At 44.5% G+C, this 19,672-nt stretch overlaps 1 protein-coding gene across 1 annotated transcript in view; it reads left to right on the forward strand.

Moving 5' to 3' along the window:
- The window catches only part of LOC307088623 (sodium channel protein type 5 subunit alpha-like), a gene marked incomplete at both ends in the record, with an annotated part of 120,366 nt that extends 101,106 nt beyond the window's left edge, over positions 1-19,260 (forward strand). Inside the window, 6 exons of the mRNA XM_079754574.1 lie at positions 1-30; positions 3,983-4,036; positions 4,125-4,266; positions 9,662-9,762; positions 16,298-16,568; positions 17,975-19,260. The exon at positions 1-30 is cut by the window's left edge and continues 243 nt beyond it. Coding sequence (XP_079610700.1) covers positions 1-30; positions 3,983-4,036; positions 4,125-4,266; positions 9,662-9,762; positions 16,298-16,568; positions 17,975-19,260 — 1,884 coding nt within the window. The remainder of the gene's footprint in view (positions 31-3,982; positions 4,037-4,124; positions 4,267-9,661; positions 9,763-16,297; positions 16,569-17,974) is intronic.
- Between the last annotated feature and the right edge of the window lie 412 nt (positions 19,261-19,672).

Consider the following 19,672-nt stretch of genomic DNA (forward strand, 5'->3'; position numbering starts at 1 on the left):
GGCGCGGGCTACCTGGCGCTGCTACAAGTGGTGAGCTGGCGTTTAGTCTAGTTCTCCTCTCCATTCTCATTCTGTTCTCTGTCCTCCCCTCAACTCTCTCTTCTTGTATTGTATTGTTATCCTGTCTCCTCTACTGATCTCTACCCTCCTTTCCTCTCCTCTCCTTTTCCCTCCTCCCCTCTCCTCTCCCCCTCTTCTCCTCTCCTCTCCTCCTCTCCTCCTCTCATCCTCTCTCCTTTCCTCCCCTCCTCTCCTCTACTCTCTCCTCTCCTTCCTCTCCTGTCTCCTCTCCTCTTACCCCCCCTCCTCTCCTCCCCTCTCCCCTCCTCGTCTCGTCTCCTCCTCCGCCGTCCGCTCCCCTCTCCTTCTCCTCCCCTCCCTCCTTTTCTTACAAAGATGTGTAACATAATGAATCATGGCTTGTAAACAGTAAATAGTAAACATCTAGAATGATTCACCAATCGGGTTTTCCAATTGAACAGGTGGGGGTTTGACATCTAAAATAACTTTAGATCCTTCTTACACCTCCATGTCTGCTGCCTCTCTTATTGTCTCTCCATGTCTGCTGCTTCTCTCTGCTACCATCTCTCCTCACAAATTTGTTGTATTTTTCCATTTCCTTTTCTTTTTTCCTACGTAATTGTAACCTTTTAAAATAATTTTGCCCGCGCTTGCCCATTATTCTTTCTCTCTCTCTCTCTCTCTCTCTCTCTCTCCCTCACCAGTCGACTACCTCACTCTGCCAGTCTTCTAGATATATAAAGTAAAGCAGCCAATCCACATGACTTCACTGGAACAATGTGGACCGGCATCAGTCATCCGTATAATGACGGCAATTATGTGCCTCACTCACAGTTCAACTGCCTGCATGGGAGTCAAGAATTTATCTACTTTTTCTCCTTCCTCCTCTCGCTCTCTTTTCTATCTCACTCTATCGCATGTCTCATAATATTTATCCTCCAACAGTCCTTCCTTCACTCCATCTTTCTCCTCCTCGCTAACCCTCTCTCTCTCTCTTTCTCGCTCTCTCTCTCTCTCTCTCTCACTTTCTTTATCTGCTTCCTTTTCATTCGCTGTCGTACTTGCCCTCCTACGCTCCCACTTTCGTCTACCTCCTTCTCTCGAAGCAGTTCCCCCTCTCTCTCTTTCCTTTACCTTTCTCTCCTTCAATCTCCAACTCTTTCTTTTTTCTTTCTTTATTTGTGACATAAGCTGTACTTTCTTTCCGCCTCCCCCACACTCATATTACCCCATCTCTCTCTCTCTCTCTTTCTCTCTCTCTCTTTCTCTCTCTCTCTCAGACTTTCTTTCCTGTCTCTTCGTCTCTCTAGCTGTCTATCACTCTCAAGCACTCTCTTTCTCACTCCTCTATCTATGTCCCTCTCTCTATCTCTCTCTCCCTCTCCCACTCTCTCTCTCTCACTCCTTCTCTGTCTATGTATCTCACTCTCCTTCCCTCCCACTGTGGAGTCCCTCTGAGTCTCCAATCAATCAGCGTCTGAGAGCTTTATATTTTTAGAGCTGATCGAGTGTGTGTGTGTGTCTTTGTTTGTGTATGTGTCACATTGTATGTGCCTGTACATGCATGTTTGTGTGTTTGTTGGTGTGTGTGTGTGTGTGTGTTTGTGTCTTTGCAGGCAGGTGGGTGAGTGTGTGTGTGTGTTTGTGAGCGAACATGTGTCTGCATGTGGGTGTGAATTGCAGGTTCTGTGTGTGTGTGCGTGTGTGTGTGTGTGTGTGTGTGTGTGTGTGTGTGTGTGTGTGTTTTCACAGTGTGTGTGTGGGCCTGAAAGGTAGAGTATGAACGTATGGAAGGAGGGATGAAGGATGAGAGTTGACTCGATTTCCTTGGAGGACCATCAAGGGCCGCGTTAGCGGAGGGAATCAAAGGTCTATCCAGAAAATAGACCATGGTCCATGGTTCTCAATCAAAGGTTTAGACAATAGACTGGTCCATGGTTCTGAATCAGAGTTTTATCCAGACAATAGACTGGCCCATGGTTCTGAATCAGAGCTGTATCCAGACGATATACTTGTCCATGGTTCTGAATCAGAGCTTTTTCAAGACTGTGTTCCCTGTCTGTTTCTGGGCATGTTAACATCCCTCCTCACTGTTTCTTCATGTGTTGATTTATTTTTTATTATTGTTCCCTATATTTGGGGGACTGATATCGAGCAGTTATTTCATAGGTATGATCTGTTTCATACAGGTTAAGACACACTTTTACCCTTATTCTACCCTTTTGTTCTTATAATGCAAAACACAGATAAGGGAGAGAGGAGCTTTAATCAGCCTTAACGGGGGACTCAAAACAGCGGCTGCCAGCTCACTTAATGCCATCTGAAATGGTATATGGAAATGGTTGGGGTGAAGGAGGGGGAGAGGGCTAGAGAGAACGACTGAAATAGAGGGGGAGATACTGAGAGAGAGAATAAGAGCGATGTAGAGTGGGTTAAGACAGTGAGACTCTGAGTGCTTACACTTGATTTTTGGCCTCTAAAGAACTTAAGAGTTTTCGGTGGAAGGATGGTCGCCTAGCAACAAGTCACTCAACACCTCGCCAGCGCCTCTCTGTGTGTTTGCTTGGTTGGCCCGGCAACGGTTGGCGGGGGCAACCTTGCCATTAGCATCTGGAAATAACTCTGCACTGCAGAAAATGACCCTGCAGGTGACTGGTCTCTCAGCAAGGGACTGAATCTCTGGTGAGGGAATTCAACCCCTTAGTCCTGGTAATATATAGGTTCACTGCCCTGCCCCTTGAGCAACCGGAGATAAGAAGCAAAAACCAAACCCTGTCCGATGAAGTGGAAGACAGCGTTCTCCAGAAAGAACAATTGAAAGCCAGTTTAAAAACAAAAGTGTTTTGGTGAAGCAAGACCATATCCTGTCAAAAAGTGTACTTCCTGTTAGGATTATCGCCTTCACCTCTAGAGGTTGTTAGACTGTAGTCCCAATGCCATAATCTTTTAATCGGTCGCAGCGTGACGTCGGCAAAATACCACCCATAATAAAAGTTGGTTTGAACCCGTCAAGCTGCTGTCTATTCTGAGTGACAGGCACCCCCACGCTCTGCTATCCTCTCTCCCCTCCGTTATTTTGACCACTGATTCCGTCCGTCCGTGCAGCCCTCCTGCTCTTTCTCCCTCTTCGCTAACTTCAATTATGTTCTTCCATGCCATGATTCCTCTAAGGCTGTTTTCTTCTTCTAATGAGGAAGTAATATAGCCATATAGGTATTTTCGAAAGGGTGCTAAGTTCCACTGATAAAGTTGGAGCGGAATGCGTTTCCATGGCAGCCCCTCTCAACGCGGCGCAAGTCTCTACCAGAGCACTGTTTTCCTTGATGCTATAATCACAGTCTCCCTGCCCCCGCTCCCTTCTTTATCATCCTCAAGGACATGGGCAACACAGGGAGTTTGTGGGTCAGAGAGCGGCAGAACATATCGGTGACCACGCTAGCTTACCTAAAGAACTGCAGAACTACTTATATGCCAATGACTCTGAAAAAACTGCACGGCCTTATCTTGTTGAAGCCTATAACATCAGAGCAGCGCGCTGAGCCTTTGTAGCGTGGCAGAGAAACCATGTCTACCTTCAAACCTACAAGGACCTTTCTGCTACCATTGAAACTCTTTCAACTCGGGCGTACAGGGTATTCATCCATTGGAAAGCAGCAAGCAAAGCACTTGGTTCCTATTGATAGCCTCCATAATAACCACCATTGATTGCCTCCATTGATAGCCTCCATTGATAAGCTACATTGATAGCCTCCATTGATAGCCTCCATTGATAGCCTCCATCGTTAACCTCCATTGATAGCCTCCATTGACAACCTCCATTGGTAGCCTCCATTGATAACCTCCATTGATTACTGCTGATCGGGGCCTTAGTCGGTTTCATCCATGGCTGTGGATCTATGAAGATGAAGGTCCATGATGCGGTTGGTTTGATGACACTGGTTCTGTGGTTTGTGTATTCAAGGCGACGTTTAAAGGCTGGATGGAGATCATGTATGCGGCTGTGGATTCGCGCTCGGTGAGTTTGCACACAAGAAAGATTCACAATGTAAGACAAACACATACTTACCTTACCTGACACAAACGTGCGTGTGCGTGGGTCCCAGGTAGAGGAGCAGCCCATCAAGGAGGTCAACCTCTACATGTACCTCTACTTTGTCATCTTCATCATCTTCGGCTCCTTCTTCACCCTCAACCTCTTCATCGGCGTCATCATCGACAACTTCAACCAGCAGAAGCGAAAGATAAGTATCACTAACGAAGCGGAGAGGAGTGCAGTTTATTTCAATCAATCATGATAACCAGACAAATAACTCTTTTGTTCTGATGGCTGTAGTAAAAAAATTTTGAATTGGTTTACAGTTTTTCTCCATTGTATACACACAAAAAATTGAACTATGCACACATTCTGAAAACTTGAAGCTCATGTATCAACTACAAGACTCCAGACTGCTGAACTTTTTAAACAATTACATTGTTTTCACTCATATATAAATTATAAACCACATTTTTGCAAAACTCTAAGCTCAATTCTCATAATTTAGCACACTAACTTACTTTTTACGGTTTATCTGTAAAACACTGGCCTTCAAAATGCCAGACTCAATTACCAATTGGTCTCACTCACTTCTCACCTGTTCAAACTCAACTGGCAAAACACTTCGATCATGTGTGAGAGCATGAAAGAGGACTCAGGTGAGTATATAAACGCACCGCATTTATATTCTTATTTTTATTTTTGTTGGCCTACGAAAAGCTTTCGTAGGCAGTCAGCTCAGCTGAACATTTTACTGTATTACATTAACAAATAACTATTTGTTTTGTTACCTTTTTGTACTTGTGCACATCATTACATCCCCCGAAAGACAGTCTAAACATTTTCTTACCGTAGTGTTTCTCATTTTACTTCATCAGTGCATTTACTGTACTGTGACTTATGCCAAAATAGGTAACATTAGTGTATTCTCAGAACTCCAACAATGTTGCAGTATCAACTATAGGTGTACACAATGACTCTGGGAAGCTGGGATTGTGAGTTTAGCCCATTGGAGCTCATTGGATAGACAAATATGCATTGTATCCTATTCTGATATGATTGTGTCAATGCAATATTTATATGACATATTGACAGTATTGTATTACAATATGGAAACAATCTTTATTCTGTATGTACCAAACAATTGCAACCGACTCAACTTTAAAAAAGGAAGCTATTTCTAAACAATTGTATACATTTGAATATGTAACATTGCCTCATGAAGCCAAAACATCTGTAACCAGTATTTTGATGGAATCGTTTAAATTTATCACACCAGTGCTACACACCAGTGATGCTCTGTAACAGATATTCATTTGATAGCTACAGTTTCAGAAAATGTGTTAAAAAGAATGAGAAAAACTGTAAGAATTGAGATAGTATAAGAAAAGATAAGAGGATATTTTACCAATCCTTTCAGAAGTAAGTTAACACACACTTGATCAACAATAGCTTGAAGTGCAGTTGTCGGTTCTTCCTTTAGCTCCAGTTCGTTTATACAGTCGCAGATTAAATCGCTCCACATCAGTGGCAGCCATCTTGGCTGTTGTGCCAAGATGCCGATGTTAGATAAATGTTTGTGATTTGCAAGAGCAAATCAAACCTAAGAACATCAATGCTTGTGGTTCCCGGGCCATTGCTTTATGATTCCCAAGAGGAACAGGAAGTCAGTTTAAGACATGTGTCATCCCATAGCCTGCTGCGTTGGAGTTTTTTACGATTGCATGAACACTAAAATCAAAAGTATCACACAGTTGTCAAACAATTACACTCAAAATGCAAAACATGTGTGTAGTTTTCCGGTCCAACCACTTGATGGAAACGCACCTAATTCAAATTTCTTTTTTGCAAACTTTCTAAAGATTCGCTTCACCTTTTAGATAGAAACGTGAATAGTGGCGCGTTGTTCAGATGCTATTTTAAGGCCGCATGCATAATGTTGCTTGTGCACCTCGTGCATACAATTTGCATCTCTCATCTACCCAGCCACACGTTCTTGGTAAATTATTTGGGAAAGAACAGCTGATACAGTGGTAATAAGTTGTACTTATAAATCAATGCATCTGCAAACACATGTTTTCTTAACTCAGGCATCGTGTACAAGCTCATAACTTTTAGGATTAATGAGTATTTGATCGTGGGAAAATATTGTTTAACCGCAAGTGAGTGTTAAAAAGACAGAATGAATAGGCGCGCGCGTGTGTGTATGTGCAAAATCATTTATGAATGCGGGCGCGCGTGTGAGCATCCATCTGTTTAAACACACACAAACTAAACACGTTACGCATAATACAGTCCATGGCAATGTATATTAATGCATGCATATTAGGAACACAAGTCGATAACGATAATGCATACAATATTGGTAAGAAACAACGTTTTTTAATGTATTGCGTATATATAAGTTACCGCATGTCATACGTGTGTTACGTTTTCTTTGCCAACATTTATTTGAGGGCTCAGTATTTCTGAAGTTGTGGAAGAAAACGCTATTCCATGTGTGAATTAGGCCAAATTATTTGGCCATAAACCATTTGAAGTTTAAAATTCATGTGGTCATGCGTCTGTCTCATCGGAGACTGCAAACGCGCTGTCAAAATATCAACTCATCAGATTCAAATGCGCACATGGCTCTTAAAGGGGATGGTAGATGGCACTCTCATTGGTTTATTGCATGTTACGCCCAAACCACACCTACAGGTAATTAGGTTACTTCAGGGCAACCCTATTTAGATTTGCGTCGGGCGCAAGAGTCATTTATCCGCCGGTAAAATAGCAACATCGCCATAGAACTGCCAACAAAGCTACTTGTGTTTGGCGCTTCTCACTTGCGTTTCAGACTGTTAAAATAGGGCCCCTAGACACCTACACACAGACCTACACACCAACTTGCGTGTACACACATACACAGAACCAAATTCATGTGAGCCGGAAGTAAAAGGAGACGGTAGTCGTGTGTCGCCATAGACATGTAAACAATTCTTATTTCTTTATATATATAAATATTTAATTATTTCTTTATATTTTTATGGTTGTCGCCGTCAGAAAACGAGAAACGGCGATTTATTTAAAAAGGTGACGCAGAAGATGGAGGAAGATGGTATCATGCCATTACCCCCTATAAAGTGAAACCCCCTAACATCATCAACATGCATTCAGTACCAACTACGCTTCGATTTCACTGAATTAAAAGTATATGTTATCCTAAACGTTGGTCATCAAAGAGGTTGTAAAGTAGTAACTTCGGGCACATCTGTCAAAATAAATGTTTTTTTCTTCTGACGTGTACACAATCTTTATTCATTTATTGCGCAGCGACCGAACTGACAGGGATATTCTCTGATATTATGAATCTTAAAGACCGCATCGGGTTCTCAGACTCTCTGGTACTTCCACAACAAAGACTCGTAGTGGCGGTTATCTCGGCCATGGTGGAGAAGGAATTGGGGGAAAGGAATTTTTGCTTTGACTGAAGGTTGAAACGCTAGATAGAGGAGAAAGGGATTGTTGCAGTATACGGGACAGCTGTCAGTTCACTTCGGGTCCATAGGGGTATTCTATCAACCAAGCTAAAGGCAAAGCCAGGCTTATTTTGCCAAGTCTCGCTACTTTCAGCTAGAGTTGCGTTCCATAAACGTTGCTTAAGGGAATCTCCGCAAAGTAACTGGCAATTTATCCGACCAAACTAACCTGGTCAGTACCAGGCTAACTGCTTACTTGAGCGGAGTTTCAGATAAGTCCATCTGTCGGAAACAAGTGTACCATCAGAAGGTTCCGCCAAGCCTAGTCCTCACGATTTTGTCATAAATGTACATATATGAAGTACAAACGGCGTATGCTTTCACTAAGGGTCTAATTATGCAAATAAAATAATTAAATGAATTGCTATCTATTGTTATCGTGGATATTTTCTCAACAATTTTCTATATAATTCTATGTATTCTGTCAATTTTGTGAACTAGCAGTTGGGTGAGAGCATTTGTCCTGTAATTCGTCCTTAGTACATCCTTCAACTTTTGGCGTTGGCTCAGAAATTAGGCCTAACTTGACTTTTTATATAATAAATATGTCTTACCATATCCCCAGAACCAAAATATAACTTGCAAAAACCCATGGTAAAGTTAATGTTAATATTAATGTTACTGATAGTGAAATGAAGAAACTGCTGCATAGGAAATTGTCAGCCGCATAAATTCCATTCAGGTTAGTTTCTCGGCAGGCAGCCGAGACCACCTCTGTTGAGATAAATACTATGGTTAGTCAATTTAGAATATTCAAAGAAATGGAAAATAAAAGGCATGAAAAGTTGTTTGATTTCTCCAGTAACCCTTCCTAAATTACTAATTAGGTGGGGATTGAACCCCGGACGACCGGGTGCAAGTCCGACACGTTACCTCGAGACTATCTCCCTGAAAACAAAACTATGGACAATATTACATTTAAATATGTTACGCTTAATACTGCTTACTCATTCAGAAGATCGGCGATTTTATTGCCAGACGGCCTCCCTGTTTTTATTAATGGTTACGGTGTTCCCTTTTTTATTTATTAGGCCTATATGCTTGTACTCCTCAAAGACCTCCACAAGTAGCTTCTGTTCGCCTCTGGGAAAGATCCTGCTTGGTCCTTTTCGAACATTTGATCCACGTTTTCGACATTCACCGTTCTGGGCTGGTTACATATCTCGTGAGCGCGCGTAATCCACGATAACGTAAGCCTGGCTTGAAGTAGCCGGAGCAAGGCGCAGCTGAACTACATTGATGGAATGGCTTTAGCCTGGAAGTTAGTTCTAACCAGGCTTAATCAACTAAGCGCCGCTTTCGTTAGCGACTTTGATGGAATACCCCTCATGTCATTTCTCCGACGCTCCATTGTTCCGACCTCTTATGCGGACTCCTCCGGCTGGACTCCTCCCGCTGCTTCGCCGCCGGAGGAGTCCGCAAACGGCCGAGAGGTAGGAACAATGTAGCGTCGGAGAAATGACATGGACCCCAAGTGAACTGACAGCTGTCTTGCTGTTTGTTGTTGCTGGGACGTAGAGGTCAACTGGAAGTGGCTCTATAACCACTTGTTGAAAGGGCTACAGCGCCACCTAGAGTAGCGGATTCAGCCATGCTCCGGCCATTATCCGATCTCTTAAAGGTCATAAACGTTCGGATAATTGAAACGCTTCGTTCGAGTAGCAAAATCGGTATAAGGCTTAATCCGATCTAGCTGTCTCATGTAAACGCACTAAAACGCACGAGTTTTTAACTGGTTCCGACAGAACTAAGTCATTTGAAGCGTGTGTGTTTCATATGGGGACAAAATATGGTTTTGTCCCCATATGAAAGAGTGTTTATTTTGCAAAGGGTCTGAGGTGTTCTGCTGATTGTGTGTGTGGTTGTTATGAAAAAACGGGCCCTGCTTTGAAAATTGTGCTTAAGCAATTGAAAAAAACTGTAAAGTAAGGTGTAGGTCTTTACCTGTTAGGTTTATTTTGGAGAAATGGGCTGTATCTGTTGCACACAATGTACCAAACCAAATGCATGTGGTGATGTTGGAAAGCAAGGAGCTGTGTTGGCTTGGATGGCCAGGGTAAGTGATAGTGTCTTTGTGTTTACTTAGGGGGACAGGACATCTTCATGACGGAGGAACAGAAGAAGTACTACAACGCAATGAAGAAGCTTGGCTCCAAGAAGCCCCAGAAGCCCATCCCCAGACCTATGGTTAGCATCCACACGCCACGAGAACCTCTGGTGAACTACAGACCAATCTCACAGAGGAGCTATAATCTGACAGAGGAGCTATCATCTCACAGAGGAACTATAATCTGACAGAGGAGCTATTACCTAAAAGAGGAGTTATCATCTCACAGAGGAGCTACCTCACAGAGGAGCTATCATTTCACAGAGGGGCTATCATCCCACAGAGGAGCTATCATCTCACAGAGGAACTATAATCTGACAGAGGAGCTATCATCTCACAGAGGAGCTATCATCTCACAGAGGAGCTATCTCATAGAGGAGCTATCTCACAGAGGAGCTATCTCACAGAGGAGCTATCTCACAGAGGAGCTATCTCACAGAGGAGCTATCACCTCACAGAGGCGCTATCATCTCTCAGAGGAGCTATCTCACATAGGAGCCATCACCTCACAGAGGAGCTATCTCACAGAGGAGCTATCATCTCAGCTATCTCGGAGCTGTCTCAGCTATCTCACGGAGGAGCCTTACACTGTCCGGTTCCAAAAGTTCCTGGCCTCACTGTCATACAGCTCACTGTATAATAGAGCTGGAAACCATAATCCTAGATCAAACATGTTTTACATTTAAAGGAGACATATCATGGTGTTTTCCCAACAAGTAAACATAGTATTTGAGTTCCAGAAAACATGTTTTTGAAGCTGTTTGCTTGAAATAGCTTTTAAGGAAAAAAATCTCGCCTACCGCTATTCCCCTGTTTCAATCCCTTCAGAATGCGCCTTTTTTGGTGTCTGTAGCTTTAATGCAAATGGGCTGCTTCCCATTTACCAATGAACTGTCAGACTGAACCACAGCATGGAGGAGAAGGGATTGTTGCCGTTTGCAGACTCCTGGAAGTATATCTATATCATATGATATAATATATCTAGAAAATGCATTTCCTGCAGAAAATGCGGTGAGTGCTGTAGTAGGCCTACAAAGTAAGGTTGAAAATATTTTTTAATAAAGTCACAAAGATTAAGACATAAAGAAACGTCAAATGGCTTGAATCAAGTGAAGGGAAGTCTAAATGGAGTAAACAATGCAAACATGCACATAAAGTGACAGCTGAATGAAAAGCGCAACGCATTGCTAAAAATGCAGAAAGGTAAAATGTATTGAACTGAATAATCTGAAAGGTCAAATGTATTGCACTGCTGGTGTGTGTTTTGTGTGTGTGTGTGTGTGTGTGTGTGTGTGTGTGTGTGCGTCTTTAAGAGAATAGCAAGCCGGTGCTTGATTAAAAGTAGCCCAATAGAGCGGGAAAAACAGCCCAATCTTATGAATGTATTATTGTAGCAAAAGTCTTTAGCACCTGTAACTGCTGATTTTGTATGCGCAAACTCAATTATAAAATGGCTCCAAAATAGTGTTAGTCCAGTTTTTGTAGTTTCTGGCAGTAACAGGGGTTTTCTAATGCCATTCGTTGATGACGTCATGTTGAATAGACGTGGTGGAAGGTAGCCTCAGCCTAGTACTAGAACTATGGCGTCTTAAGAGGTGGCAAGAACCACAAGTAACATGGATGATGGCCCACAGCCGTATAATTTCGAACCTGTCAGACCTGGGAGGGCGAATGAGGGATTGCCGAGAACTGATGGCGGTCAAAGCCAATTAAATGCATGGTCAGAGGAGAATGAGTGGAGAGTTGCTATCATTTAGCAAGGCGGCAACGAGCGCTGGAGTAAATCAATGAACAGCAGTGCATACAATAACAACACTTTTATTTATTTTTACTGTCAGTGAATAGCACCGAGTGAAAGTTCAGATAAGTAGGCTTACCGGTAAACTTAGTCAGAAGATCCAGAAATAGAAGGCATGATGCTATCTATGGGCTAACTTGTCAGTCCCACCTGTAAAATCCCACCCCAAGATAATCCCTAATTAAATCTTTCCCCCGACGTTGTAAACAGATTTCCGATTAGTTACCCCACGTTTTGATGGTAGCCTACTAGCTTCAGTAACATCATCTTTGCCTAGTGCTTATTTTTACGCTTTATTTTACCCAGTGTGCGAAATACCCGTCAATATTCGGGGGTCCCCATCCCGACTGTTGCGCAATACTGATATACATTTTGCAGTAGGCCTATAACATTACAATATTTCATGGTTGCAAGCCAAGACAATAAGTATTTAGCCAACATGACAACACACACGCACACACTTAACAATTGGCTGAAGTTGTTTGGATGCACGTTGATTTATTTAACAAGGAGAGGCAAAGTTGTGCATTACAATGCAAGCACGACAATAATTGGCACCAATCTGGCGCACTTTGAAGAGCAATCAACTGAATAAAGGCCAGGTATAGCCTATAGGACACGCAATCAGTGCACATGCAAATGAGTGCCTGCAAGTATGACCGATCGTGGTGTGACATTATTTAACCATCAATCTACCGCAAATACGATCAGACAGATGTACATTGAACACATACACAAAGCACATTCGTCCATGCTGACAGACAGCCCACAACAAGCCAAATTTCACCACGGCGGGTCTGCTCTCTCTCTCTCTCTCACTCTCCCACGCCCGTACTCAATCACTCCAACTTATCCAACTCCAAGGCTAGGCTGCTTCACTAAGACCACAACTAACCACAAGGCCTTCATAACCATGCAGTATGCCGAAGCCGGAAAGGACACACGCACAGTCGCACACACTCATCTTATGCAAAACAATCAGTTTTATCATCAAACTTCAGTCACTGCAAAGATTTAAAGAATAGCCTGTTACCATAAGTTAGAATGGACCCAAAGTGTGTGATTGATACAGTCTGGTTTAGCTTTCGCTTGCTATCCGTTATTAGTATGACTTCTCAACATTAGTCTTTCTTCTGTTTGGCGCACATGGCTAATTTGCATACGGGCACAGGACTGGCTAGCTCCGCAAGGCAAATAATATAACATATTTAATTATCTTTATATCTGTCTATCTACGCATGTGTCTAGTTTTAATGTGATGTATTTTGTGTATGTCCAGTCAGACTTTTTGTCTCCCTTGTTCTGCGTGGTCTTGTAGGCTATACTGTCCTGTGTGAGCCGAATCACCTGCATGAATTCCCGACGATTTGTGTCGTTTGGTATTAATAAAGATTAACTAGGCTATCTATTTATCTAGGCTATTATTTAACAATTATTTGGCGAAGTGAATAGTGGGGAATAGCCCCAGAGACCGAAGGTCGAGGGGCCTATTCCCCAGTATTCACAGAGCCTGAGGTGAATAATTGTTAATTAAATGTTTTAGTATATACTACACATGAACACTCCAAAAATAAACAAGATAACACTTTTAGCCGGGATTTATTTGTTTTTATTAGCGGTTTATTTGTTTTCATTAGCAGACATTTTGCGACGAAAACATTATTGAGTTTGAGATGTCAATCATGGGATATTGCCCAACATCCCGAGATAGCGAACCAATCAAATTGCGCCATTTTAGGAGGTTCACGTGTAGCATGTATTTATCTATGTATCTGTATAATCTGCTGAACACTCTTACTAGTCTCTACTCTCAAGGGTCTCAATGCGGCTTTGGTCCGTGTCTCCCCAACGTGACGTCATGCAATGCATTCTGGGGGGAATGAGAATCAATAGCAAACTGCTAAAATAGTACCTACTTTTTAGCATTACATTCCGTTTTGTGATACCTAACAACATTAAATACAATGGATAACAGTTTAAATCTTTGTTACCAACAAGCAAATTGCACAAATCCGTTGGAAAATTGACCCTGCAACACGGCCTTTAAATGATATCAAAATTCCATTATTATATTATTGAAGATACAAGTGTGTAGATTTGTTAAATGGTTTGAACGAAAATAAACGGTTGAAAATTGATTAAGTTACGTCTTAAACAGTTGAAGTACCAGAGGACGGCTCTGCCGTCCTCCCATTGACTCCCATGTTAAAAAAAGATAGTATTTTAAAAGTAGAATATCTTCAAAAGTATAAAATATTTTAAAAATCTGAAAAGAAGCGCCCGATTCCAAGCTATTCTGAACATTTGAAGATTTGAATGGTGTCTCTAGGTGAAAAATTTAGGAAGGAGAAAGGTCCTGAAGTTTGTAGAGAATAATAAAGAGGAAAGAAAGAAAGAAGAAAACTTATGAAGAACAATAGTTGAGCGCTGCATGCAGCACTCACTTAATAATAATAATATTATATATGGGTAGGTGAGTGCTGCATGCAGCGCTCAACTGTTGTTCTTCATAAGTTATATTCTTTCTTTCTTTATTATTCTCTACAAACTTTGGGACCCATCTCCTTCCTTAATTTTTCACCTAGAGACTACATTCACATTTTAAAGTATTCAAAATAGCTTGGAATCACTTCTTTTTCGATTTTTTAAATATTTTATACTTTTTAAGATATTCTACTTTTAATTTATTTATTTATTTATTTTTACATGGGAGTCAATAGGAGGACGGCAGAGCCGTCCTCCTATTGACTGGTACTTCAATTGTTTAAGACGTAACTAAATCAATTTTCAACCGTTTATCTTCGTTCAAACCATTTAACAATTCTACACACTTGTATCTTCAATAATATCTAAACGGAATTTCGATATCATTTAAACTTTCTTCAGAATCACAGTTTTAGTTTCAAACCGTCATATTCTACAGTTGGTCCCATTGAAGCCGTCTGCCCATTCTGACACTTAAATTACTTAAGACATCGTAACTCAGTCAAATTTCAACCGTTTACCATCGTTCAAACCATTAAACAAATCTACAATAATATCCAAACTGAATTTCAATATCATCAAACTTTATTCAGAATAACAGTTTTAGTTTCATACCGGCTTCGTTTTCAGTTGGTCCCATTGTGAGGACGTTCAGCAGTGTTGCCAGATTGGGCGTTTTTCCCGCTATATTGGGCTACTTTTAATCACACACCGGCTCGCTATTCTCTTAAAGACACACACACACACACACGCACGCACGCACGCACGCACACACACACACACCAGCAGTGCAGGGCAATACATTTGACCCTTTACATTTCTGCATTTTTAGCAATGGTTTGCGCTTTTCATTCAGCTTTATTTGTTTCCAACCATTTATTTTTTCTTAAATGGTGTGCATGTTTACATTGTTTACTCCATTTAGACTTTTGTTCAAATCCCTTCACTTGATTTAAGCCATTCAACGTTTCTTCATGTCTTAATCTAGGTGGCTTTATTAAAAAATATTTTCAACCTCACTTTGTACTACAGCACTCACCGCGTTTTCTGCAGGAAATGCATTTTCTAGTTATATAATATTATATCTAATATCTTGGCAGAAAGCTATGTGCGCCTAGGATGATATTATGAATCATAAAGACTGCGTCTGACGTCTCTGACACTTCCACAACAAGTAAAGACTCATAGTGGGCGATACCTCGGCCATGGTTGAGAGGAATTGGGGGAAAGGAACTTTGACCTTGACTCTTTGAAGTCCATTAGGCGCGACATGGAGGAGAAAGGGATTGTACTCCGGGAGCTGCCGGACTTGCCGCCGAGGTCCCCGCGCCGGAGCTGCGGGACTGCCGCCGAGACCTACCCCCGCCGGACCTGCCAGCTTTGACGGCAGTTCAGCTCCCTGAGTACACCCGCCAGAGCAGCCAGAATGCTTCGGCCGCAGTTCAGCTCCCGGAGTACACCGCCGGAGCTGCTGGACTGCCGCCTCAGCTTTGGCGGCGGCCGGACGGCTTCAACGGAGGCCAGACTGCCGCCTCAGCTTCGACGGCAGTCTGGCAGCTCAGCTCCGGGAGTACAATCCCTTTTTCCTCCTTGTCTCCTCCCCCGGCTTCGGCGGCAGTCCGGCAGAGAAAGGGATTGTACTCCCGGAGCTTGGCTGCAGGGCTGCCGCCGAGTTCCCCCTGCCGGAGCTGCTCGTCGGCTGGTTCCACAAAATCTTTGCTATGCTCTGATTGGAGGGGAGTGGGGAAGTGGGAGGTATTATCCAACGGCGACCCCTTACTCCCTTCCTAAATAGGAGGGGGCGCCGAAACTGACTTGCTCGTTTGGTACCTGTAGGTGGGGTACTTTCAGAAATGCATATCTCACTCAAAAAATCATGTACAGACTTTTTTCAAAGCTTGTATGCGTGTGGGAGCACCAGAGACCCAAAACAACACCCCAAATCCCAGGAAAAGTGTTGTTTTCATCATATGTCCCCTTTAAACATATTTTCGAAAAATAAATCACAATATTTGAACATGCTCAACATTATTCCTTCCTTCCTCTGTCTCCCTCCCTCCCTCCATCCAATCCCCTCCCTCTCATACTCTCCCTACCTCCCATTTTCTGCCTCCCTCTCCCTCCCCCCTTCAATCCTCTGCCTCCCTCCCATCATCGGCCTCTCCCTCTACCTCCCTCCCTCCATTCCATATTCTCCCTCCCTCCCTCCCTCTGTCTCTACCTCCCTCCCTCCTTCCTTCCCTCCTCCCTCCCGCCATTCATTCCCCCTCCCTTCCTTCCTTCCATCCGACCATCCTTTCCCTTCTCTCCCCCCTCCCTCCCTCCCCCTCCAGAACCCGGTGCAGGGCTTCTTCTTTGACCTGGCGGGGAAGCAGGCGTTTGACATCCTGATCATGGTGCTGATCCTGCTCAACATGATCACCATGATGGTGGAGACGGACGAGCAGGCGCCGCACATGGAGGCCATCCTGAACAACGTCAACCTGGCCTTCATCGTGCTCTTCTCTGCCGAGTGCCTGGTCAAGATCATGGCGCTGCGCTGCTACTTCTTCACCGTGGGCTGGAACATCTTCGACTTCGTGGTGGTCATCCTCTCCATCGTTGGTGAGTCGGGCGGGGTGGGGGCTCGTTGTTTGAACACGAGGTGGGATCTTTGAGTTCAAAGAATGAAGCAAAATTAAAACTTGGTTGTGATGTAGTCATCATCCCACTCATCACCATCACTCAAATATGAAGTTATGTCAAGAACAGTCATGGAACACACACTCAAACCCATGCACAAACACACACACAAGCACACAGAGTCATTAATTTTGAATGGCAGCATGTAGCAAGGCTCCTGGCTCAGCAGTCGACTGTGAGTGTGTGTGTGTGTGTGTGTGTGTGTGAGTGTGTGTGTTTGTGTGTGTGTGTGTGTGTGCATGCCTGTGTGTGAGTGTGTGTGTGTGTGTTTGTATGTATGTGTGTGTATTTGTGTGTGTGTGTGTGTGTGTGTGTGTGTGTGTGTGTGTGTGTGCGTGCGTGTGTGTGTGTGTTTTAACTGAGTGTGTGTGTGTGTGGGGGGGTATGTGTGTGTGTGTGTGTGTGTATGCGTGTGTGGGTATGTATTTGAGTGTGTGTGTGTTTGTGTGTGTGTGTGTGTGTGTGTGTGTGTGTGTGTGTGTGTGTGTGTGTGTGTGTGTGTGTGTGTGTGTGTGTGTGTGTGTGTGTGTGTGTGCCGGGGGGAGGTGAAGGTAACACGAGCAATCAGAGCTGCCAGAGGAGACAAATCAAACATGAGAGAACTGTAACATCAGTAATTGTTTGTGTTTGTGTGTATGTGTGTGTGTGTGTGTGTGTGTGTGGGCTAGAGAGAGCGAGAGAGAGAGAGAGAGAGATAGAGAGAGGGAGGGAGAGAGAGAGAGAGAGAGAGAGAGAGAGAGAGACAGAGAGAGACAGAGAGACAGAGATAGAGATAGAGCGAAAAAGACCGAGAGAGAAACAGACTGAGAAAGAGCGAGAAAGAGACAAGATGTTGGTGACATATTGGATGAGAGAGGGTTGACAAAGATCAAGAGAGAGTGAGTAGAAGAAACCACAGGACCAGAGGGAATCCTGAAGAATCAGAGAGAGAGAGAGAGAGAGAGACAGAGAGAGAGCCACAGAGGAAGACACTGATACGTTACGTGTGAAGGTTAGATGATGAGTGATGGATGATTGCCAGATGGATGCTTGTTTGTGAAGATGACATTGCCAAGGAAATTAATTGTAGGTTCAAACTGGAAATTTGACATGACAGCCCTGCCTTGATATAAATAAATACATCATGACAATAGTGAAATGCCTGTCTTTCTCCTTCTCACTCTCTCTCTCTATGTCTCTCTATATCACTCTCTCTTTCTCCATCTCTCTATGTGTCACTCTCTCTATCTGTGTGTGTGTGTGTCTCTCTCTCTCTCTCTCTCTCTCTCTCTCTCTTTCTCTCTCGGTCTCTCTCTCGCTCTCTATGTCTCTGTCTCCGTCTACTCCAGGCATCGTGTTAGCGGACATCATCGAGAAGTACTTTGTGTCGCCGACGCTGTTCCGAGTGATCCGATTGGCCCGCATCGGCCGCGTGCTGCGGCTGATCCGGGGCGCCAAGGGCATCCGCACGCTGCTGTTCGCCCTGATGATGTCCCTGCCAGCACTCTTCAACATTGGCCTCCTCCTCTTCCTCGTCATGTTCATCTACGCAATCTTCGGCATGGCCAACTTCGCCTACGTCAAGAAGCAGGCGGGCATCGACGACATGTTCAACTTCGAGACATTCGGGAACAGCATGATCTGCCTGTTCCAGATCACCACCTCGGCAGGCTGGGACAGCCTGCTCAGCCCCATCCTCAACAACTCCCCCGAGGAGTGCAACGCCCAGCTGCCCCACACCGGCACCAACGCCAGGGGCAACTGCGGAAACCCCTCGGTGGGCATCACTTTCTTTGTGACCTACATCATCATCTCCTTCCTGATCGTGGTCAACATGTACATCGCCATCATCCTGGAGAACTTCAGCGTGGCCACGGAGGAGAGCACGGAGCCGCTGAGCGAGGACGACTTTGAGATGTTCTACGAGGTGTGGGAGAAGTTCGACCCGGAGGCCACGCAGTTCATCGAGTACGCCAAGCTGTCGGACTTCGCCGACACTCTGTCAGAGCCGCTGCGGATCGGCAAGCCGAACAAGATCAAGCTGATCAGCATGGACCTGCCTATGGTGAGCGGGGACAAGATCCACTGCCTGGACATCCTGTTCGCCTTCACCAAGCGTGTGTTGGGCGAGTCGGGCGAGATGGACGCGCTCAAGCAGCAGATGGAGGAGAAGTTCATGATGGCCAACCCGTCCAAGATCTCATATGAGCCCATCACCACCACGCTGCGCCGCAAGCAGGAGGACGTGTCGGCGTCTGTCATCCAGCGCTGCTACCGCCGCCACCTAGTGCGGAGACAGATGAAGGCGGCGTCCTTCCTGTACCGCCAGCTCACCACGCCGCGCCACGCCTCGGGCGAGGACGAGGCGGGTGGTGCCGGGGAGGAGGCAGTGGAGAAGGAGGGGCTGATCGCCGCCATGATGCGGGAGAACTACGGCTCCGGCGGGGCGGCCATGGAGCACTCCCAGACCATCTCCACCATCTCCTCGCCACCGTCCTACGACAGTGTGACGCGGGCCACCTCGCAGCTCTTTCACGGGCTCACCCCCAAGACAGAAGTGCCTGGCGCATCACACAGCGACCTCAGCAAGCCGTCGCCACCAGAGGGCACCGCGGACCCCCAGCCCGGGGTGTAGCCGCCATTCAGCTGGGGATCAGAGGCACAAAACGACTCAACTAAACCACAAAACAAAGGCCGATGGAAGATCTTCCTGTTTGGGTTGAAATGTGTACATTCATTTGATGAATTAACCATAGCTCACTTTATAAGAGTGAGGAGGAAGCAAAACCAGGAGGGATATGAGAAGGACCGACGTATAAGGATCAATTAAAAGAGCAAACGATGAGGATTTCATCTTTCTTTTATCAAACTCTCTTTTGATCCAATTTGAGGTCGTAAAGTCCTCCCTGCCGGTTGTTGTCAGGAGATTCACATTGAGGTCCAGAAGCGTTGAAACAAATAGAGCGACCACTGGGATTCCTGTGAACTTCCTGCATTGTCACGACGACAGGAGCCTATACGGTTCGAAGAGTCCCCGATATTTTGAC

Source organism: Pollachius pollachius, assembly GCF_949987615.1.
Source record: "Pollachius pollachius genome assembly, chromosome: 17".
Classification (NCBI taxonomy): Eukaryota; Metazoa; Chordata; class Actinopteri; order Gadiformes; family Gadidae; genus Pollachius; species Pollachius pollachius.